General features: G+C 31.7%; 1 protein-coding gene across 1 annotated transcript in view; it reads left to right on the top strand.

Annotated features, from left to right (window-relative positions):
- Positions 1–25,157, top strand: part of EMC2 (ER membrane protein complex subunit 2) — a 43,474-nt gene extending 18,317 nt beyond the window's left edge. The window contains exons 6-11 of the mRNA XM_055314401.1: positions 6,964–7,049; positions 7,199–7,258; positions 12,657–12,738; positions 13,563–13,673; positions 15,799–15,903; positions 24,762–25,157. Coding sequence (XP_055170376.1) covers positions 6,964–7,049; positions 7,199–7,258; positions 12,657–12,738; positions 13,563–13,673; positions 15,799–15,903; positions 24,762–24,848 — 531 coding nt within the window. The 3' untranslated portion in view covers positions 24,849–25,157. The remainder of the gene's footprint in view (positions 1–6,963; positions 7,050–7,198; positions 7,259–12,656; positions 12,739–13,562; positions 13,674–15,798; positions 15,904–24,761) is intronic.
- The last annotated feature ends 376 nt before the right edge of the window (positions 25,158–25,533 follow it).

Genomic DNA, 25,533 nt, shown 5'->3' on the forward strand with positions numbered 1-25,533 from the left:
CAAACAATACAAAGAATATATGGTAAAAAATAAGTCCTCTCACCCCGGATCTCCTGTTCGCCTTCACTTAGGCAAACATTGTTAACAATTTCTAAATGTATTCTTCCAGAGGTTTTTTTCCCTCATGTACACATAAATATGCACGTGTGTATGAGTGTATCCCTTTTGACAGAGTTGTTGGAAAAGCAAATGGTGGCATATTCTCTCTTGCATGCATTGTAAAGATTATGCTGTATGTCAGCACATCCTTATATCATCCTCTCAATAGCTGCATAACATTGCATTGTATGGTGTATAAAAAACAGTTTCTTGAAAAACAGTCTCTTGAAGTAAGACCCCTTGATGAACTCTTAGATTGATTCTGATATCTTCCTCCCTGGAACAGTGCTTGCAGTAAATGTCATTTGTACGATGAATTTCTACTCGGGAATCTGTCTGGAGGTCCATGCATTTTAAATTTTGATAGATGTTACCAAATTTCCTTGCACAAAGGCTTTTTAGCCATCCATATTCACTTCTGAGATATAAGAGAGTGCTGCTTCTCCTGTATCCTCCCACATGGTATACTATCAGTTTTTTTGTTTTTAACCTCTGGCAGTCTAATTGGAAAAAAAAAAAGTTATCTTGTTATAATTTGCATTATGAGAGATGTTGAATATTTTTAAATATGCTTTAAAAGCCATTTGTATTTCTCTTTCCAAACTGCCTCCCTCCTTTAATATGTTTTCCAAATGAAATTTTATTTCTGTTCTTGTTGAAGAGCGGGCATGGTTCTGGTGCTCTAACTAGTTAACCTCATCCTTCTTCCCCACTCTTTGACTTCTGAGAAAAACTGGGGTTTTGAGGAGCAATATTTTATACCTCTGAATTGGTTCATTGTACACAGTGACTGGAGATGCATCAAGAAGGCCTGTGTTGGGTATCCCTGGGTGGCTCAGCAGTTTAGCGCCTGCCTTTGGCCCAGGGCGCGATCCTGGAGTCCCGGAATCGGGTCCCGCGTTGGGCTCCCGGCATGGAGCCTACTTCTCCCTCTGTCTGTGTTTCTTCCTCTCTCTCTATATATATATATCTATCATGAATAAATAATATCTTAAAAAAAAAAAGAAGGCCTTTGTTTTTTAACAACCTGGTATGTGACACTTAAGAATTTTTATTCTTAAAAAATGGAGAATGAATTGGGTGCCTGCGTGGTTCAGTCAGTTGGGCATCTTTCTCTTGATTTTGACTCAGGTCATGATTGATCTCAGGGTTGCAAGGTCGAGCCCCGCATGAGGCTCTGAGCATGGAGCCTGCTTAAGAGTCTCTCTCCCACCATGCCCCTCTTTCACACACTTACTCTCTCTAAAAATAAAAAAGAAAATGGACAATGATTAGGGAAATCCATCAGATAATTTTAGAAATAACTTTGTTAATAATACACGAGATAGTTTGAAGAAAGTGCAGAGATTAAATAATTTGTAATTGGGCAGCTGTTCTGTTTTAGGCCAGAGATCACGGGGATCTAAACCTAGGACAAGTAGAATTGGAAAGGTTAGGGAATGGATGAAAGACTATTTTACAATAAAAGTACGCAAACAATTAGAATCACTTAGCTGTGAATGGTTTTTAGAAAGGTAATTCTCAAATGTGAAATTTTAGTTGTTAACCAGTGAGAGTCAAATATTGGATTAGTCTCACTGTGAGCTTTTATCTCTTAGCTTGCCTAAGCACCAGTTTTTTCTTTGCTTGCTTTTAAAATAAAAGTAGGCTTTTCTTCCTTTGAAAGCTCCTTAAGGGAAAAAATTATGTCTGTTGCATAAACTAATGCCTAGCATATGGTAGGCCTTGAGCGAATACTTGTTGAATGAATACTTTTCAGAAAAGGGGTGTAATAGTTATTGTGTTTTAGTTGTATTTCATATTTCAGAAAGAACAGATTTTACCTTGAATTGTGAACTCCCTCTTATGATTTATGAAATATTTAAAGTTTTGTTTTGGAATTAGACGGAATTGCCTCTGTGCCAAGGGTGAAGATGCTTTTAGAATGTCACATTTCCCAGGGTGTTGGGCGTAAGACTTGGTGAACCCAGAACACTGCTTTCCTTCTGTTGGCCAGTGTCCCAGCATCCGCAGTGTGGGGAGATCTAGATTGTATTTTGCTGGTAGACCTTAATCTTTTAATCCTTTCCTAGGTGTTCTCCCCCACGTTCCCCCCCAAAGCTTATATTTTAAGACATTTAAGACAAGTTTCAGGAAGAACTGCTGGTTAGCCCCTTTGTACATAATGTTACAGAAGGCATGTAGTAAGTTTGATGAAGATTTGTTCATAGTCCTCAGTATTTTATATTTTATAATAGGCATTCTAACTCTATTATTAAATCACTTATAAAATGTGGAACAGGGATCCCTGGGTGGCGCAGCGGTTTGGCGCCTGCCTTTGGCCCAGGGCGCGATCCTGGAGACCCGGGATCGAATCCCACGTCAGGCTCCCGGTGCATGGAGCCTGCTTCTCCCTCTGCCTGTGTCTCTGCCTCTCTCTCTCTCTCTGTGACTATCGTAAATAAATAAATAAAAAACCTTTAAAAAAAAATAAAATAAAATAAAAATGTTTAAAAAAAAAAATGTGGAACAGTTTTTGTTTTTAAGACTTAAACTGGCATTTGCAAAGATCGATCCAAACAAGACATTTAGAGAAATTCAGAACATAGGCATATTTTTCAGGAAAAAAAACTATAAGAAAGAAATAAATGGAAATTGATAAATATTCAAGATCCTACTTAACAGTCCAATTAATTCTATTTTAAAACTGTTTTGACATATAATTGATATAGAATACGCTGCATATATCTAAGTAAGATGTACAGTTTGATAAGTTTTGACATTTGTATACCTGTGAAACCATCACCATAATCAAGATAGTGAACAAAACTATTATTTTCAGAAGTTTTCTTTGCTCCTTTCCATTTTTATATTTCCAAAATATATTCTTGAGCTTTCTTGTGGGATATAATTAAGTTACTTGAAAACGATTTGATCCTTTTGGGTCTTAGACCTTAGAGAGGTCCAGAAAATGCTTATAGGGCTAGTTACTTATTCCCCATTACAATCCTTCTGGGTACCCAAAGCTGAGTGACTCAAGGGAAACCCTTGAGATTCAAGAGGAATCTAGAGTTTTTATTCTGTATTCTTTCTTTCCCAGTGCTGTGTCTACAAATTCTAGCCTTTGATCTTCCTGGGCTCGCAGCTCCTGAACTCAGAGAGTCCACTGAACTCAGCCTGATATTTCTCTTCTTTTAGATTTTTATTTATTTTTTTTTAGATTTATTTATTTATTTATTCAGAGAGAGAGAGGCAAAGACACAGGCAGAGGGAGAAGCAGGCTCCATGCAGGGAGCCCGATGTGGGACCTGATCCCGGGACTCCAGGATCACACCCTGGGCTGCAGGCGGTGCTAAACTGCTGCGCCACTGGGGCTGCCCTGATTTTTCTCTTTTTGCATAGGATCCCTGAAATTCTCAAAGCAATAAGCCAGGGCAATAAAAATAGGGCTCACCTCATTTATTTTCAGCCTCTCGGGGATCACTGTTTTTTGTTGCCTGTTGTCCTGTGCCTTAAAATTGTTGCGTGTATTTAGTCTAATTCTTTAGTTGGTTCAGGCAAAAGGATAAATCTGTTCCCATCTTGGCCAGAAATGAAATCCCTATAAAATTATCATGATAAATAAAGATCGGTTCTTAGGCCAGCATGTGGTAGTATTTTTCTTTAGAAGAAATAAGGTGGAAACGGCTGTTGCTTGGTATGTAACTTAATAATATATTATTGCCTGTATGATAATTATTGCCATGTAGGTATTTCTTTAAGGTATCATACATAGTTTCATTAGGAAGATTGGCTTTGTGTAGCTAAGAGTTGCCACTTAAAAGTTTGTTTTAGACTTTAGACTATTAGGAAATAAAGTGCTGTATCTTAAGTTTTACATGATCAGTCAACATACTGTTTATATAATAGAGATTTTAGGGTATGATTCCTAAGTTGTTTAATATACGTTGGCAAATTGAATTTAAAAAAAGGGTATATTTAAAACCTTCAGTGAAACGTTAGGTGGAAAGCTCTTCATTTTTAAAATAGGCTGTTACAAAGTTAATACTGAATTTAAGTTAATAGTGAATTTCTCACTTGACGGGATGAGCACTGGGTGTTATTCTATATGTTGGCAAATTGAACACCAACAAAAAATAAATTTATATTAAAAAATACTGAATTTCTCTTTGTTTTACATTATTTTAAAATTGTAACATTCCTCCCACTACAAATATGGATAATACAAAATAATAATAATAACTTGTTTTACTTGTAATATTTTGGATTCTTTCAGGAAGTTTCCTAGAAAGATCTAGCATGGGAATCAGAAATTTCAGATTTTATTTTTAATCTTACCTCTCTGATGGCATTTAAGTTGTTTAAACCTCTGATTTCCATCATTTACAAAAGGATTGTTTTTTAAAAGGGATTTTAAAGATTAGTTATCTTTGAAACACTACAGCAGTGCTTTACAAACTATATTCTACAGCATATTGCTGACCTAAAATATCAGTGTATGTTTAGCAGTAGAGAGATGGTTCTGTTGTTAAATTACTGAGAAAATGAATTAACAGCTAGACAGGTGTTTTTAGTATACCCATCTTCATTTGAAACTTTTGTGCATAATGGTATCCAATACAGTGTTCATACCATAGCTCTTACCATGACTGTAGAGGTGGTAATTGTTTTTAATGTTTATACTTTAACTTTTTGCCTGATATGTCATATTTCAGTGCAGTATTTTCAACAAGTTTCCCTAGATCTATGTAATATCTCAACTGGTGCAAATCCTATAGAGATTGGGACAAGATACTAATATCAAACTAAGTAAGCCTGTGCTGGGCCTTTAAAGATTTCATAGGTAAAGCTTTTGGCAAGGCTTAACACCTATTTTAAGCATAGACTAACTGTATAAAAAGAAGGAAGATAACATTTATTCAATAATATTATATACTATGTACTGTATTAGTTGCTTTACATTGATATTTGGAGATTTGTGTATTATGGAGGTTTGGGAAGGTTACATATTTTGCCTTTGGTTAATAAGCTGGTAAATGCCAAGAGTTGAGATTTATTTCTTGTCTTTTTTGTTTTAAAACATGGACTCTGTTCTACCATATTATCTGTAGAAGTAGTATCATGATAAGTGAAAGGAATAAACAGTTAAATATGTTTCAAATGTGTTGGATTGGTAAAATTAGATACGACATATCCAAAAGAAATTCATTTTTAAATTATATGTTAATTTATCTATCATCTATTTTCAGAAGAACTTGGGAGAAGGCTCTTATTTGGAGTTTAATATTCTTCCTAAAGTCTTTAGGATTGAGTTACTTTTAGAGCTTTTCTTTTACTTTCTTTCTGAATTCTTGAGGCTTTTTAAGTGGTACGTTTATTATGGCACTTTCATTGTTGTACAAAATGAAATTATTCCAAAAATACTTGAGTACCTACCATTTGGCAGGTGTTGTGTTAGACCTTTGGCGTGAGCTGAATAATCAAGGATATATATTTTTTAAGCATTTCATTTTTTTATTGCCAAAATGCTGTTATCATTGTTATTATAAATATCACTGATAGTCTTATTTGTAGGGAGTCTCTTGATTCTGATTTTTTTGACTTTCACTTTTTTAGAGCAAAACCCAACCCTTTTTCACCCATGTTAGATAGCTCCATTTGTTTAAAGAGCACCATTCATTTTATTTCCCTTGTCTGCATCTTGTGGAATCTATATTATATAAAACAATAATGATCATGTCCATAATTAATAAATTTAACTTGGCCATAGCTTTTGTTTGTTTTATTGTCTTGCTATCTGCATTGAATTAAATAAACAGAGATGGAGGAGATACAAATTTAATAATTTATATAATGCCCTCCAATCTCTGTTAACTACAGCCTTAAATGGATAGCCTTGAGTACACACAGTGTTACTGTCTGACTACACACAAAGTTGCTGTCTTCCTTGCCTTTGCTTCTGTGTTCCTTCATCTATGCTCTGTCCTCCACACAATTCCCTCTTTTGCTTTTTTAATGTCTTCTTGTGCTATTTCAGTATAGTTATCACATCTGGGATCCTCTGCTTTCTGCCCTTATACTTCCTCTATTCTGCCAGTCTGTGTTTGGCTGTCCTCCATGTTGCCACGACACCCTAGATATCTCTATCATTGTCTTTTTATTGGATTTGTCTTTTTCTCATGAGCTGCTGTAAGGAATTATCTATTCTTTTTTTTTTGACCTCATATTTTCATTGTTTTGCAGAGTATCTGTTAAACAATAAAGTTCAGTATATATTTGATGAATGCATAAATTAGTGACACTGATACTTATATTAGTCATTTAAAAAACTTTAAAATGCAAGGTGAAGTTTTGTCTACTTATAAAATATTTTTTTCAGGTCCTGTATTATTCTTGAAAGACTTACAGATAGATTTTCTCTTAAAACTGAAAAAAGTTAAAAAAAACTGAAAAAAGTTATCAGGAGCTATATTTTATAATGACATTCAAGTGGCCATGGTGAGATTTTTTTTTTTCCTAATCTTTACTATTCCTCTATCTTTTAACGTACAAATCTTATGAATGAGACAGAGTAAAGGACTTTAGGCTGGGTAAAGATTAGAATTCCCTGCTGGCTTGTAATTATCAGAATCTGGATGGTTATTTATTTGAATGAAATGATGCATACATTGTGTACATCAAAAGTAAAGCATATGTGATTGTTAGAGGAATGTTTGAATTCCCCAGTGGGATGTCATAGGGTATGTTTATAAACTCCCACTAAGCAGTAGTTTGACAATGGAATTTCGCTGGCATTGAGATAATAATTTGCACAGTCAAATTACCTTCTTTACAAAAACCCAGGGAATCATGAGGGCCTAATCCTTTATTAATGTCAACCCATAGGCTGCAAGAAAGCGTAAGATTGCCATTCGAAAAGCCCAGGGGAAAAATGTGGAGGCCATTCGGGAACTGAATGAGTATCTGGAACAGTGAGTGTCTTACAAGAGGATTGAGTTTTGTTATTCTGATAAATCTTTTTTAATTAAAATGGAATTTGCATTTGATTTTCCTTTTTTGCCTCCATGCTGTTCATTTACAGAATATCTACACCTCCCCCCCCCCCTTTTCCTCTCACCAGATTTGTTGGGGACCAAGAAGCCTGGCATGAACTTGCAGAACTTTATATCAATGAACACGAGTAAGTTGTAAATTTTGTTAGGAGTGCAGTTTTTTATCACTTTGTTGATTATAATATGTGAATTGCTTTAATTAGCTCATTTGTGTTTTGCTAATTATTTTTGTTTGAGGAATATGTTTTTCTTTCAAATACAGATGGATTCTTTGGAATTAGAATGGCCTGCATTTTCTGAATTATGGCTGTTTTTAATGATTCAAAATTGTGAATTTTTAGAGTCTAAATTGTTCTAATATACAATGAGTATTATACTCCCTGCTGTTTAAAAATTCTGTCAATTGTATGCATTTATTAGTCTTAGAATTAAGAGAATCAACTTTTCCAAAGTAGAAGCATTCTGTTGCCTGGGTAAAAGACCAAGAATAATCAAGAATGTTGAATGCTGTAGGAACTTGCTTATTGGATATTTAATGTTTTTGTTAGCTTTTTTATTGATGCAGTGACAGGAGGAAATCCCAGTGTGAGAGGATTAGCCTAGTCTTAGTCAGTTTTCTAATATTGCAGCATTAATGCTAACCTCCATCTATAGGCAGGATTTTTTTTTTCTTTTTTCCCTTAGTTCTTCTCAATCCGAAGTATATACATTGTTTTGTTTCTTCTTTCTGAGGGAATAGAATCAGATTCTCATGTGCATATTCTTAGTGTGTATGAATAACTTCATTCTCATACTACAAGTAGCTGACACAGGAAATAAAATAGAATGAAGACATTTATGTCTTAGCTTTGCCCAGGGCTATATGTGTAATGTGAAATGGAGAATTAAGGTAGTTATCTGTTATTTGTAGTAAAACCAGAAGCTAAAATAAAAGTAATAGCTATCATTTAATGAATGTGTACTGTATTCTGGGAACCATTCTTCAGTTCTCTTCTGTGCTCTGGCTGTCAGAATCTTTTTTTGCTTTTTGTTTTTTTTCTATTAGTAAATTATTTTCTGAATCATGTTCATATAGATGTATATATGTTTATATGATCACATATGTAAACATACTCAGGATTATTTTATGTATGTGAGAGTGGTAGTGCATTTGGCTTAAATGGTAATGTCTCCATCTTTCAAAGCTTTGTTCTAACATTTATTTTTATTTTTATTCTGGTATAGTTAATATACAGTGATATATTAATTTTGTATTCTATTTCTCATAGCCTTAAAGTCAGCATTTGTAAAGTATACGGTATATAATTTGAATAACATGAAACTGAATTTTTGGAGAGAAACAAAACAATCAACATTAGTTTTATTTTGTCCCTAAAACAGATGACAGTTATTTAAAATGTTTTTGTGACTTTTGAAGATACCATGATTAAAAGCATTTAAAAGCATTTCAGATTAATCAAGGAATTTAAGTTAAAGAAATACCTAATGAAGAAAATTTGGAAAACACAGTAAAAAGTAAAGACAAAGACCAGAATTATGTGTAATTGCATCACCTTATCTATAATTTATATTTTATTTTCTTTAGTACTTCTTGAAACAGAAACCTAAAATAGAATTATTTTTATAGTTTATGCTTTTCAGTTAATCATGTTTTAACAGACATTTCCTATCACAATAAATATTTCCAGTGTGATTTTAATGACTATATTACTCCATCTTATTGATGTACTCTAATATTTTTAATCAGTTTCCTAGAGGAGTAGAAATCTTTTTTTTCTCTCCCTTTTTTCATTTTTACTATAATTCTGTATTAGTTTGTTTCCTTGGACTAAATTCTTAGAAATAGAATTACTTGATTATAAGATACACACATTTTTAGTGGTGTTAATAAATCATTCCTGTTGTTCACTAGAAAGTTTACTGTCACATCAGCAATTATTAGCATCCCCCTAACACTGAGTGCCATTATTTTTTCAATCTTTGTAAATTTTTATAGGTGAAAAATTGGTTACAACTTTGTAAAAGATTTTTAATAGCTCTATGTATAAAGGACAAAAAATAAAGAATTTGTCCTGTCAAAAATATATCCTTGTTATGTATCTTTTTAATATTGATTTTTAACTTACAGGAACTTTGTATTTTTATATAGTGAGATATATCAGTTTTTATTTGCTTTCATGTCCTCTAAGAACTACATAAATATATCACCTCTGTTTTCTTTTTTCTTTCTCAGTTTAACTTTTTTGCATGTGTTTCTAATATTTCTGTATTTAGTTCTAAAATAGGCTATAGTTTATTTTTAACCTATTATTTATTTGCTTCACCTTGAAATGGCCACGTTCAGTATTGCTTTATTTTGAGTCTCTAAAGAGTCATTGAGATAGAGTTGAATGTATACTTAAGAGAAATGAACTGAAAAATCCCAAGACATCAAGAAATATAAAGACAGAAAAGCACCTGAAAAGTAACTAACTCTTAGGGGAAATGATAATTGTGTTCGACCTAGTCTTTTATCTTGTATCACAAAACTCTTTTTGGTCTTGAAGCTAGGTGTTTACAAAATGACTATTTATTTTTTCTAATTGAACACAGAGGCAATTTTCAGGTTTAGGGTGAGTGGAAAATAAATATCTCTAGAGTTTTTAAACTATATGAAAATCAGAATCTGTTCATTTGATTCATTTAACCTGTTTGGGCAAGTCATTGTAGTAAGTAAGGGATTTTTTTGTTTGTTTGTTTTATTGTTTGTTTTTGGTAGAAAAGATGAGTTACTGTGTTACCAGTTTAGTACTGTTTTGTGGACACAGTGGCAAAATGTAGCAATTCAGGAGTTGCTGGATATATTTATCATTTTGCCATTCTTTTTTGCATGGGAATAAGCTACTTTAAGCAGCATTGCTACTCTAGATCTAGAATTTTTACTCCAAATAAATTTCCAAAGTAGAATGTTCATATAAGCCTATCCATTGTTGTTACAGAAATCAGAGGATATGGAATTCTGCTATGCCGTTTTTAAAAATATCTTTAAATTTTCTTTATATTTGCTTCTCATTTATAAATTCTAGCTTCTATTCAGCGATTGCAGTGGTATATGTCATACCAATGGATCATATTGAGACATTTTACTTGTTTTAAATATAAAAAGTTAGTTAAAATGTGTACGTTAGTACTACCAGAATGTGTTATAAACAAAAATATGTGTTTTGAACACACTTAATTCTTTTTTTTACTTGACTTGTAGTTAAAACTAGATGTTGTATCAGCAAGAAGTGATTAATAATATAAAGTAATTATGGTTGTGGCTGTGGTTCCTTTTTGTAGGTCCAACCTTACTATTAAAATTCTATAACAAATGGAATTATCAAAATCCTATAAGGAAAAATCATAATGTTGATAAAGCAATATGGGGATAAATGTGTGACCTATACAAATGCTTTTAAAAGTGAAGAATGAAAGAACTTTGAAAACTTTAATTATTGACTCTGACATACTAATACTAGTGGTTACTTTAAATAGATTAAAATAATTTAAATTCTATAATCAATGAGTCATTGTAATGAATTAACGTTTTTATGGATTTGGAATGGAATTGGCTGTGTACTGTTCTTGGGAGAATTGAGAAAATGGTCACTCATATACTTTCCAATGTGATTTAAATACTCTTGAGTGAACTTCTGTTGAGAAAACTGTCTTGGACCATCTTCTGCTTCTTTTAGCTCTAAGTTTATTTTATTCTATACTTTATCCACAAAATTAGTTTGATTTTATACTTTGTGAAATTAGGAGAAGGGATCCTCCTCTGTATAAATATATCTAGCAACTCCTAAATAAATTTTGAGAAAAATATCTTGGCATTCATTTTTCAGTAGACACTCCTATTTTATCTTAGTTAATAATGTATAAAAACGGGAGTCATAGTTGTGCTCAATCCATTTAAGTCTGTAAGAATATTTATTCTTAGCATTAATATGAATTTTTTGTATCATCTTAGTAAAAGGAACATATTTAGAAGGGAACATATTTAGAAGGGAAGTATTTAAAGTATACTCTTTAAATAAAGTATATTTAGAGACCACTTTCTTCTTCTCTTATACAATGATAAATATATACCAGATAGGTAATCACAATACTTTTGTTCTAGACATTTATGTAATCATTCAGCCATTTATTATATACCTATCACATGTCAGGAACCAGTGCTAGGTTTTGGGTATAAAAATGAAAAAGACTAAATAGCTGTATGATCCTTGATAACAGTATGTATATATAAATCTAAAGTGCTATGATTTTGGTAATCTACAGGGTGTTTTTGGTTTCTCAGGCCCTTTTAGTTTGATTGCTGTACCCATTTTTATGTTACCATTGACCTCTTCATCACTACCATCATTACCATGGTTTTTTATTGTGTATAGTGCATAGAGGCAATATGCAGAGTGGTTATAAGTAGGCTGTCCAGAGTGGCATTGCCTAGGTTTCAGTTAGTATCTCTGTGCCTTCTCAACTATAAAATTTTGATAATTTCCTGCTTCCTTGAGTTTTGGTAGGATTAAATGAATTAATACATATAATATGCCTAGAGAAGTGTGTGGTACATAATGAGCATATAAGTTAGCTGTTATTAGTACATATATGTGAAATTGCAGTATGTATACTTTGAAAAGTATATTAGACTTAGTGTGAAGATCGGTAGCTTTGTATGTTGGTGACAAATGCCAAAAATAATTGTAGGCAGCCATTTTCTGTTAGCTACTGTCATCACCTTTCATGGGGAATAAACTTTAAAACACCTGTGTTCTTTAGGATTTCCTATAAATAGTGACGATATTCACATTGCTTTAAACATAAAATACATTAATGCGAATTACAGTCACATGGTGTAAAACCATTTTTCCAGAGCCCTTTGTAGCAGTCCTCTCCTCAGGTTTTGAGGAAGATGTTTTTGTTTCTTTACCACATAATGAAATAGTAGTAGAGTACGTATCAGAACCACTAACTTGATCTACCTTTCATGGTTTTAAAATTTCTAACTTCATTATAATTTTGTATTTGACAAACAAGTTATGAAAAGTCTTTGTAATACAATGTGTTGGTAGATAATGTCACTAAAGGATTTTTGTGGATAGTATTTAATAAAGTGTTTATTTCCTTTTTACACTTCAGCCATTCAGGTATTTTATAAGTGATCAATGGGCTTGAAGTTATTTTATATGTAACCTGATCCAAGATTGTGAAGTCTGTGTTGTGAATAATGTTTGGATTTCATAATAGTAACCCAGTTTTAAGAATGTAATATCTACTGATGGTTCATAGGCTGCTTTAGAATCTATGTCTTTGTTATTTGTATTTAAGAATTCAGCATAACAGGCTTTTTATTAATAAAGCTTTAAATTTGGGGAACAAAATACCTACTATCACAAATTGTTTTAAGATTATTTTCAGTCACTGTTTTAAATTAGTTTTAAGTTATTTTAGCTAAGGTGGTATTTGTAACTTCTAAAATTGATTTTTCATCTTCATATTTTTCAGCTATGCTAAAGCAGCCTTTTGTTTAGAGGAGCTAATGATGACTAATCCACACAACCACTTATACTGTCAGCAGTATGCTGAAGTAAGTGCTCTCAAAAACAACATGTATATGATTTTATTTTTGTTGATGTTAGGTATTATTTTGGAACTAAGAACATGTCCTAAATGTGAGGCAAGTATATAAATATTTAAAACATCTGATGAAAACTGTAGGTTGTAAAAGATTTAAGTTTTTATTACTATAATGGGAATATGACTTTAAAAATAAAAGCACTTAAAACAGTGAAATTCTTTGTATTTTTTATTGTATACTCTTTAATTTTGAACTAATGATGCCTTAATTGTCACCATTTAATGGCTTCTGAAACATTTACAACAATTATGATTTTTAAATCCATATTCTAAGAAACATGTTAAGATCAATATTTTTGGAAGTAGGAAGTATTTTTTTAACTATAAAGAATAGTAATACAGTTGAATGCTATAAGGTTAGGATTTCATTAATAAGGAATGTCAGGGTGACTAGAAAAGGGCAGCTCAGTATTTAAGTATAGATTTAGAATGCTGCTAATAGAAAATATAAAGTTGTGAGGCATTTAGGCAGCTGAAAAATAAATTATATTGGCTTTTTTACGGACAGCATTTTTTTTTTAGTTAAAAAATTTTTTTTAGCATTTTGTTTTAAAAACTACTCTTATGATCTTAGTGTTCGTAGAATAGATTTTTCAGGGAGATTATGCTTTAAAATTTAGATTAGCTTTAACAACTTTAAGATGAATTCTTTTAACATCTTGCATTTGTTTACAGAATATCTGTTTCAATTACTAATGCCTATGGTATGATGAAACATGCTATATTTCAAAGTAGTAAAATAAACAGATTTCAGCACTCTGCAATTTCTAACAGGTTAAATATACCCAAGGTGGACTTGAAAACCTTGAACTTTCAAGAAAGTATTTTGCACAGGCACTGAAACTGAACAACAGAAATATGAGAGCTTTGTTTGGGCTTTACATGGTGAGTAAAGATGCATGTTTAATGTTATTTTATGAAATCTGTCATTTAAAGTCCATTAACTATCCCACCCAATCACTTCCCTCTTTTTTTTTTTTTTGTATCTTGTTGATAAGATTATTTTTTTCCCTCTAGTTAAATAATGAAGTTTTATTTTTAAATGTTAATACATCCTATTTGATATTTATTATAAAATGTGTCCTATTGTATCAGAATTTGTCTACTCTATTAAATAGTAGCAGATATAAAACCATATTCTGTATTTTAATTGTTTTGATATTCTTGGGTTTATGCCCAATATTTTATTTCTTACCTTAAATTATAATTGTATGGCAGTTTTAAACTACACAATAAAAGACATTAGTAATAAAATTTCTACTGTCAAAACTTTTCTTATGGTACAAAAAAGAGCTTGGGAATTGTGGGAAGCATGTAATTAAATATTTCTGTGGTTTATGTATGCCAAGTGACGAGCTTAGAAAAGTCAATTAACAAGAGCTATGGGAAATAGAGGAAGAATTTGCTGAGCTTTAAAATATACATAAAATGAGCCCCTCTCTCTACAATTAGAAAACTTTTTTTAATAGGCCAGTTCTTTGAAATTTTAATTTATCCTGATCTTTTCAAGGACTTTGGATGAATATCTTATTGGGGCTCAGTGAAAAAGAATTGATTGCAGAAGTAGAGGCAGGAAGAAACATAAATGAAATCATTTTTAGGAAAGGAATGGCAAAATATAATTAGAAAATGGTTCAAAGGAATTTCAAGAAATTTTTCCTAGATCTACCAGTGCCAATTATAATAGGTTGGAGATATAGTAGCAGTGCTATCTCTTTATCAAATAAATGAAATACTAATTTTAAAAGAATTAGTATTTAAAACAATTATTAAATTACAAATCTATTAGTATTTTAAAACAAATTATTAATGATAGTTTATATATAACTTTATGTGCTAGGCATTATTTTAAATCATTAAATCCTTATATCAACTGTTTGAAAAGATACTATTATTACTACCATTTCACAGAAAGTGAACCTAAAACACATAGAGGTCTAGTGAATTTGTTGAAAGATATCACAGACTTACTAAGTGATTGAGCTGGGATATCAGCTTAGGCAGTTGATTCCAGAGTCATTTTCTTAATCACTGCATTTGCTTAAATTTGTACCAAGAAGGTGATATTAAAGACATAGAAGTATAAAAATAAGATTTTGGTCAATAAATTCCTCACTGACTAAGGAGGAGAGAAAAAAAGACCCTGTAACACAAGCTAAGTATAAAAAAGAAAGGCTTAATTTTTTTTAATCACTTGGACAAATCCTCTTAAGAATATGATATATTTAAGCGTAAGATATAAAAGATCTTCCTCTCTCAAGTAATACAAATATATGCTTGAAAATTAGTAGATTATTTTGGTGGTTTACAGATTCTTTCATGGATCCTAGAGTAACAATCCCTTGTTTAAGTACATTTTTTAAAAGGAGAGGATGAATCAAATTGCAATGATTCTAATTGGTACTGTGGAAACATCGTTTGGAAACTCTTGGTAAACTGAAAAGAGAACTAGATTGGAAATGAAGATCTCTTTCTATTTTAAGGCTTTCATAACTTGCTTTGGTCAAGTCAAATAACTCCTATTGGACTTAAATTTTTCTTCACTTACTAATGTAAATTGGACCAAATTATTTTTGAAATACCTTCTTATATTAATATTAAATCATTCTATAATTCTGACATAGGAAAGCTGAAGTAATACAGTATTAAGTAACTAGAAATAATAATTTAATAACAAGAAGTAATAATGACCTTCAATATTCTACTATTTAAGTGATATTCTACAGTATTTAAGTATTTAATTTTACCTTTAAGAGTTGTGGTAGATAACTAATAAATTTAGGTATTATTTAAGATGCTCTCTCTTTTTGTCATTTTATTCTGTATTTTAAAATATATTTTTATTTTTAAATAGTAATTTCATTCCACTTTATTTTTATTTTAAAAATTGTTTTGGTACAGTTTTTAAAAACCCTTTGTTTTCCCATTGCAACTAAGATCCTACATGTTTTTTGGTTGTCTTGGCTAGAAAAAAGGAATTTTGTTTTTGATGTTTCTTTTTTGTTTATAGTCGGCAAGTCATATTGCTTCTAATCCAAAAGCAAGTGCAAAAACAAAAAAGGACAACATGAAATATGCTAGTTGGGCAGCTAGTCAAATAAACAGAGCTTATCAGGTCAGTATTGATAATTTTATATTATCATATAGGTGAGTTAATATATTTCTTAATTGTTTTTTCTTTCATCAAACTAAGAAGCCAAATGTCTATCATTGGACTTTTATGCCTTTGAATCTTAATCAAATGTGTTTTAACTGTGTAGAATTAACTTGTAGGATCACTTGTTTTTCTTCTTTTTTCAAAAGAAGTCCATTACTCTTATGATCCCATAAGTAGCCCTGACCATCTGGAAATTTCAGTAGTCAGCATTTGGGGAATAAAAAGTAATTTTAAAAATCCAGAAAAGGTAAGCAAAATCACAGTGTATTTCAGAATCAGATTGGATATGTGAATATATTATTAATTAGAATATCTCAAGTTATTAAAAGGGAAGAAGAAAAGCCTAAAAGTAAGCTCGTCAGACTATATAAAAAATATTTTTGTACTCTGCTTTCATGTCAGATCTTATCTGAAACTTCTCTACTCATTTCTTAGTTTTCTGAAGCTTGTCCCTAAGAGATTCTTCAGGAAGAGCTCATGGGAAAATAGTATCTTCTTAGATCTTGCATGTTTATAAACTCTCTGTAGTCTTTATATTTCTGGGATAGTTCGACTTTTTTTTTACAACCTTTGACTTACATTTACTTACTTTAAACATGTTCCATTGTGTTTTAGGTTAAAATATTGCTGTCAAGAGGTCTAATCCCATCCTGATTTTCTTTCCCTAAGTGACTTAGACTTTTTGTCTGGATGTCCAAAGGAGTTTTTTCTTTAACATTAAAATCTATTAGTTTCACTACAGTGTATTTTGTTGATTGTTATTAGGTCAGTTTTCCCAAATGCATATTAGTACCATTCTGAAATGTAAATTTAATCCTCTGTTAATCTGATAAGAGTTGCTTTTAGTGTTAAATATTTTTTCTGTTTACTTGCCTAAATTTTTTTTCCAGCTCTCTAACAGTTTATTGGATTTCCTCTCTCACCTCGTTCCTCTATCATTCATTTTCTTTCAAATCTTTTTCTGTCAGTTTGGTTTTTTTCCTCTAGTAATTTTTTATGGAGTTAATCTGTATTTTTTTGTTGTTTTCCTTGTTTAAATCAGATAGTTTTTATTGGGAGAAGGTTTTTGTGGAGTAAGGGTGTCGGAAATAGGATAATTTTCCCAACTTGACTTTTTATGGCTTCCTCTTTGATGTACAGAACTGAAATAAGACCTTCTGTATACTGTCTTTCTCAGAATCAGTGTGGTTCAGAAAGATTTTCTGGCTTCGGCCTTCTGTTCTACCCCTAGAGCTCTGTAGATCTTGGAATTCTGAGGTGTTGCCCTCAGCTTTAAATGTTGCATTTTGTTGTTAGTTCTTTTATTTTATTCTGGGATTTGCTGACTGTGGACATCACTACCTTCCTCTTACCCACTCCTCTCCCTTTAGTGAGCCATCTCTCCCTTTGTGTTTTTGCCCTATTCAATTTGGTTTCAGTTTCTGGTGATTATCCTTCAGTGTGAGATTTTTTTTTTCTTCCTGGAAGAGGGTGTTTGCTGGACATTTCAGAGGTTTTGAGGTTGTACACTATTAGGGTTGCTTAACGTCATTACATGCAGCTTTTAACACTTACCTTTGATTTTCAGCCTTTGGGACTGTCCTGGTTTTTCAGACCATTTGCAGATTCATTGATTCATAACTTTGTTCATTTCTTCAACTTTTAGAGTTATACGTAATCCATCCAACCATACGTAATCCTACCATACAGCTGTTGATCTTTTGTAGGTCTTTCCACTATTGGTGATAAAACCAAATTACGGGGTTTTGGAGTATTGCCTGTAATGTAGGTTTTTTTGAAGATGTTTTCTTTGGGCTTGTTTTCTGTTACTTTGTTTTGGTACTGTTTCATTTTGTACTCCACCTGGTTGGAGAAGGTTGAGGAGATTAAAAAAAAAATCAGTGCCCTCATGATCACATTTTTTAAAGTCACTTGTGTATTTTTATTATATATAATAGAGGATATTAATTCTTTTGGCATATTGTAAGTTAGAATATTTATAAATATTAGCCAGGCTGTGCTTCTTTAAATGTAGTTAGTTTGAGATAGCACAGATCATAATGGGTTTCCATAGTTAGTAGGCCTAGAGGGAGAGAGAGAGTGTGTGTGTATGTGTGCATGTGTGTGTGAGAGATTTAAAGATAAGACTTGGATAATATAAAACTAAGGGTATGCAGACTATGTCCTTTTTTTTGAGATATTTTTGAGAAACAACTAGCTGCTCAGAGAGTGCTTTTTTTGACATGGCATGATTATATTTTTAAAATCAGTTTTCATTACAACATATATAGAAAAAAGAACCCAAGTAATAAATATACATTTCAGTGAATTATGCAAGGTAAATGTATCCATGTCAAGAAATGGGAACATTACAGTACCCCAGAGCCCTCATAGTACATCCTCTTAATTTCTACTTCTATTAACCTCAAGAGTATTGATTCATAATCCCTAGGTTTGGCTTGTTTTTGAACTTTATAGTATCATAGTATGTATTCATTTTTGTCTAGCCTATTTCACTAATATAATTATGACATTTATCCCTTTTCATGTCTAGTTCATTTATTTTCATTGTACTATACAGTCTGTTGTATGAACTATACTACAATTTATCTAGTCAGTTGTTGGTAGGCATTTGGGTTATTTCCTGTTGGGGGCTATTTTGAATAATGCTATACTGAATATTCCTGCAGTCTTTTGGTATACATGTGCTTCTGATGAGTGTATGCCTTTGAGTGGAAATACTGGGTCATAATTTATTTTCCAAATTAGTTTTTTATAGTTCCACCAGTCATGTTTGGCAGTACTCATAGTTCCACATCTTTACCAATACTTGGTCCTGTCAGTTTTTGTAATTATAACCATTCTGGTACATGTATAGTGGCATCTTATGGTTTCATTTTTCATCTCCCTGATGACCAGTGAGATTGAGCATTTTTTCATGTTTATTGGCTATTTGAATATCCTCTTATTTGAAGTCTATCTTTTTAATTGGTTTATGACTTTTTATTTTGTTTTTTAGTTTTCTGATTATGAGCTTTTTGTTATACGTGCAGAAAATTTCTTCAACTGCTTACCTGCTATCTCAAATGATTTTGATGAGTAGAAGTTCTGAAGTAAAAAATGTTCATTTATATTCTTTTATGGTTTGTGCTTTTTGTGTTTAAGAAATTGGTTGCTACTCATAGTCATAAAGATAATTTTCTGTGTCTTGAGAGTTTTTTTTTCTTCTACCTTTTATATTTAGATCCATAATCCATTTGGAATTGATTTCTATGTATGGTGTGAAACAAGGGTCAATTTTCCCCCATATAGCTATGCAGAGAGTTTCTGTCCATCTCTATTCTGTCATGAATCCCATTCGTGGAAGCTAGTATCACCATGTAGGAGTTAAGAGAAGAACACCAGTGCTGGATCTGTGTTGTATGTCTTCAAAGTTTGGTTATGACATTAGTTATTTATGCAGTTTTGGATAAATTTTATACTATTTCTGGGCATACGTTTTCATCTCCAAGATGGATATAGTAGAAGTTTTCTGAGGATTAAAAATTAGTACATAATTTTCATCAAATTGCTCTAATATGTATTACATTGTTTTTTAATAATTACATGCTCCAGGTTTACTTTGTGATGCTTGCTGTGTTCATTGCAAATATGACCTCAACAAGAATGGTTATAAGAACAAATTCTTCTAGAAAATTTCTTATGAGATAGGTATTTTTCCTATTTTAGAAATAAAGAAATTAAAGCATTGAAAGATTAAATAACTTTCCCAATTAACATAGCTGGTTAATAACAGCTATTTTCAAACCTAGGGATTCTGACTCCAGAGTTGGTGCTCTTAACAGCCACAATAAATTGCCTCTATAAAGAAATGTCAGGTATAAATGTATCTGAAACTAGAAATGCAGTTTTTCACTCTCCTCCCAGTTATTTTCTCATGTGAACAATTGAATAATGTGAACTAATTTCAGAGTTTAGTTTTGTTTTACTTTCTTCCTATCTCCTTCGTAATACAATGCCAGACAAGTATGCCCTTTTTTGCCTTAGGAGATGCACCTTACCATTGGACATGAATCTGTTATTTCAGTATTTTAAGCCACTGTTTGTAGATCTAAACCCTGTTAGTAATATTTACCCCTGCCATTCTTTTCTTCTTTTAAATTTTGCCTTACTAGATCCATTCTATTTATAGATTTATAAAGTCTTTGTTCTTTGGAAAGACCTCTAAGAGTGTCATTGGTACTCTTCAGTATTTGAGTTTTGCATCATAAACTCCTTAGTCCACAGAGATGTTTTACACATCTTTACTGAAGATGTGATTTGCTTTCTCTTGACTCTATAGGAAGGGACAGAAAAAAGAACTTTTGCCAATTTCTATCATTTTTAGATACCACTGCAGGAAGGTAACGTATCTCTGTTGGTCATGTCAGGTTTCTGTATAGCAACTTCCAATACTCCTCAACTACACCTATCATGCAAAATTTATTTGCCCCTCGACACCACTAACAGATTTTAAATAAAATCTCTTTGTTCTTTTAAAGCTTGTGTATTCTGTGCTTTCTCTTTAGAGGTTTTGTGTTCTATGAATCAGATTCCATAAATATTTGTATCCATTACCTTTTGCTAACTTAGTGATTTAAAATAACAACTTATTTGCTTATGATTCTGTAGGTAGGCTGTTTAGCTTGGACTCAGTTGAGTAATTCTGCTCGTCTCGACTGGGCTTATTTATATTTCTGCAGTATGCTAGTGGTTGATGGCCTCACTTAAATTTCTGACTTTGGCTGTTTGTCAGCTGGGAGGGCTGGGCCTCTTGTTTCTCATTTGGCAGGATAACTTGGACTTACTCATGTGGTGGTCTTAGGATTCCAGGAGTAGCACACAGTCAAACTCCACTGTGCAAGGACTTTTTAAGTCTCTGTGTCACATTTTCCTAATTTTCCATTGAGCAAAACAAGTCACATGGTCAACCCAGATTCAGGGGATGTAATACTTCACCTTTTGGGAAGAGAAATATGTGGTCATTTGGCAATTTATTATACTATTGTAAAGCTTCATAGTCCCCACCTTCTGTTTTCATTTATTTTGCCTTTTTCTTTTTATCTGCTTTATTGAAGTATGATTTATATACAGTAATGTACATACATTTTAAATGCACAATTGAAGTATTGACAAATGTATACACCCTTCTTACCATCATCCCATTGAAGATATGTAGCATTTCTGTCACCCCAGAAAGTCCCTTCTGCCACTCTGCAGTCAGCCCCTCCTGACACTACAGACAAGCACTGATAGCATTTTTATGACTATGAATTAGTTTTGCCTCTACTAGAACTTTATATAAATGAGATCATAGGTTATGTACTCTTTTATGCCTGGCTTCTTTCACTCAGTGTAATGTTTCTGAGATTGATCCATCCAGTATTCCAATTTATTTATCCTAGTACTTTGTCCAACCATATTATTTTGCACAAATTATGCAAAGGTAAATTTTAACCCAATTTATTCCAGTTACCACAATGGATAAATTACTGACCTTTGAGTTTGATAAAAAAGTTTTTATTTGACAGTGCTTTCTGGTGAGTTTTCTTTAAGATCCATAGAGAATTATGAAAGAAGAGTTTATTTAAGCAAAATCTAACTGTATGAAAACAAAAATGTAGTATTTGTGATTAATATGGAAAATAGAACTTTTAGAGATTGACACTTTAGTAATTAGATAAATCTCTGGGATCTAATTGAGAATTTTATGACTCATGTCTAGGCATATAAACAAGTATAAAGTATATAATAAATACTCCTTATTATAATGTTTTTCTAGGCATTTATAAATTAGAGAAAATGAGATTTTAAGAACTGGTTTTCCTTCTTTCTTTCTACTTAATAATGAAACAGAATATGGCTACTACTTGCTCTTCAATTAGGTAATTGGTTTAGCATGTTCAGTAGAGGCAGGCAAGTTTGATTAATGCTCATGAAAAACTTTAATGTGAACCTACTCACAATAATTTTCCAGATAAATGCTTCTTTGGTACACTGTTAAATTCATCTTTGCTAGCAATCCATATGTTATTTATGATTGCAGAGGTGATTCTGTTTCTATCCTTTTGGGAAATGGAAAATTAAATCATGATTTGAGGGAAAAATAGGATTCCGGCTTAATCAGTTAAATTGCCATATAATTCTGGAATAGACAAAATAATTGCATGTCAGGCAAAATTTGAAGTGATAGATTTATATTTCCAACTTTCTTTTTATTTGTTCTGACACAAATAAGTTTGGCTTATTCTAAATTGTACTGGCCTGTCATAGTGTTGACACACAATCTTTGGTGTTTTTTTTAATTACCTAATTTAAAAAATCACAAATTTGTATTTACTATTATTATGTTTAAGTACAAATCAAGAAAAGTGCTGTATTTTAAAATACTGGTTATGACTTCAGTTCTACAGAAATTTTTCATTGTTTTGTTAATTAAAAAATTGGAGTGAATGTTACTATGTGGTATCCTATGTTGGTCAGATCCATCAAAGCTTTTTCTTGGAATTAGTCCTTTAAATATCTGATTAAGACCATTCCTGTTTACTTTGGATAAGCAGTAGTAAAAGAAAAGGCTTTCTGTTCTTGGTAAGTCCTTGTGAAAGTGAATTTATCAACTAGATAATAGGAATAACAACACACCTCATATCCTTTAGTCACCATCGGAAATTATGAAAAGTCAGAATTTTAAATGTATTGCTATTACCACATTTTGTAATTAGGAATTGTATATTTAACATTTGAATTCTTTAGTAATGTCTTATGAAAGGTGTAAAGTGATCTTGATTCTTATGAGAAGCTTTTTTCTTCCCCTGGTATTTCTCTAGAAATCCCCATTATTTACTCTTTCAAATCAAGATTCAACCATAGAAGCTAATGGTTTAGGAAGTAGAAGAATCCTGATGTTAACCTGCAGCCAGAGAGGTCAGAGGCAGGTTACCAATTCCTGAAGTCTATTGCTTCTGTGATTTTACCTGTGCTTGATCACTTAATCTTTCTCAACAGGTCATGAGAAGTTTGCCAAATTAAGTTAATTACAAAAGAGAAGGAACACATCATAAATCAAGTGCTAAGTGCTTAAGACAGCATTGGTATTTGCAGGGAAAATCAGTCACTTGAAAATGTATGAGTGCTTAGACGTATAGTAAAAATACTATATTTTGCTAATAGCAAATGTTAATCAATACTTTAAACAGGGATACAGAGAATGTTGATATAATAAACCTTCTCTTACCCCCACAAGGAACATTTATTTAGTAAATCTGTAGTATTCAAACTGATAAATGATGAGAATTGTCAGTCTAGTTAGAAAACTCATTTTGAAATCAGCATGGGGTATTCAAGTGTTTTCCTTACTGATTATGTGCATTGTATTGAATTTAATATGCCATGAATTTGCTTTTAAATATGCAAAGATACCGTTTTTAATGCATTGTATTTTGTTTCAATTATAAAATCCAATCCCAATTTGGTTTTATAAAATTACAACTTTATAAACTAGTAATGCATATCTTAAAAAATGTTTACATTATTTTAATATGTAACATAGAGTTTTTATTTTTTTTTGTAACGTAGAGTTTTATTTGACAGCTCTTTGCTGCAGAAACATATCATCTAGTCCACTAATAATTCCAGAAACTTTTTAAAGATTGTGACTTACTTTAATTAATTTTAGAGATGTCTTACAACTTGAAAATATTTAATAGAAAGTACTTGTACATTTACATTTTACTTTGAAATTGTAAATATTTTTTAGAGGTCTGACAAGTAGAAATGGTTTACATTTCTACAGAAGTATAAACTTCATTTATAAGTTAAACTTTTTATTTCATGAAAGTTTCTAGTTGAAAGAGGATAGTTTTAAAATCAAATTTATGTTTTTATAGGTTATCACACTAAAGCATTTAAATTGGCCAATTTTGCAGTGAAATCATAGTGCACTTCAACTAAAAATGAAACCTTAATGAAAATGTAAAGTCCAAATTTTGAACTTTGATGAAAGAAATTAAAGACAACACAAGCAAAATGGAAGGATATTCCATATTCATGGATTGGGAGAACAGTTATTGTTAAAAGGGTGCTTACTGCCCAAAGTAATCTGAAGATTTAATGCAATCCCTGTCAAAATACCAACAGTATTTTTCACAGAACTAGAACAAATAATCCTAAATTTGTATGGAGCTACAAAAGCCCCTTAATAGCTTAATAGCAAGAAAAACAAAGCAAAGCTGGAGGTATCACAATTCCTTCAAGTTATTCTACAAAGCTGTATTAATCAAAACAATATGGTCCTGGCACAAAAATAGACACATAGATCAGTGGAACAGGATACAAAGCCCAGAAGCAAACCCACAATTATATGTTTAATTAATCTTTAACAAAAGAGGCAAGAATATGCAATGGGAAAAAGTTTCTTCAACAAATGATGTTGGGAAAACTGGACATAGCTACATGCAAAAGAATGAAATTGGATCATTTTCTTACACCATACAGAAAATAACTCAAAATGCATTAAAGAGTAAATGTGAGACCTGAAACCATAAAAATCCTAGAGGAGAGCACAGGCAGTAATTTCTCTGACATTGGCTGTAAACATTTTTCTAGATAAGTTCTGGAGGTTAAGGAAATAAAAGCAAAGAATAAAACCCAAATTTTGTTTTATTGAAGAAAAGATACTTGATTTCATGCTAGTGACAAAATAGATAATGTTAACTCTTGTTAGCAACATAAAGGTAAGATTATGAGTTTGAACCTGCCATGAAATTGAGCCTAATTGCATTTTTTTTTTTTTAAATTAGTTTGCAGGTCGAAGTAAGAAGGAAACTAAATACTCTCTTAAGGCAGTTGAAGACATGCTGGAAACACTGCAGATCACCCAGTCTTAAGGTTTCAGACTCTTTCACATTACATTTCACAACTGCACAGTTGAACTTATTGGCCTGTGACTTATTTACTAAATGCCTAGTGCTATTTATATACTAATTTTTGTTAAGAGGGCAATTGTAAAGAATGTTTATATAAACCTAAAAATGCCTTTTATTGCTAAGCAGGAAGATGGAGAAAGTCCATGGAAGAGAGATTTAACAAGATTCAGATTGATTGTACATTATTCTCTTCGTATCACACATACAGAACTTCTTTTAAGCCACAATGTGATGTAGAAATCCCATAAATAAATCATGTGATTTATTAAATTTGTGTATGAAGATTCTAGATTCTTTTTGTTATACTCAAGTAGCGAATATGTTGTTTTAGAACTCATTTTCTAGCTAATAACTCCTTATTTGTGAAAAGAAATAGATAGCATGCATACCTGACAAGCAAAATATTGGCAAATTATTTTGATTTCTCTTTATAGTGTTAAGTTGGATTTTGCTGTGCATTCCAGTGGGTTATTGTTTTATGCACTATAATATTATTCTGATAAGTCTTGCTGAATATATATCATTCTCCAAAGTTTAGTAATATCTCTGTAAAATTTTTGTTTTGCCATAGGCCATAACTGAGATTTTTTACCTGTAAGAAGTTTTAAGGTTCATATAATAATCAAATTTAACCTTTATGAAAGTT

Source organism: Nyctereutes procyonoides, unplaced genomic scaffold (genome assembly GCF_905146905.1).
Source record: "Nyctereutes procyonoides isolate TBG_1078 unplaced genomic scaffold, NYPRO_anot_genome, whole genome shotgun sequence".
In the NCBI taxonomy this organism is placed as follows: Eukaryota; Metazoa; Chordata; class Mammalia; order Carnivora; family Canidae; genus Nyctereutes; species Nyctereutes procyonoides.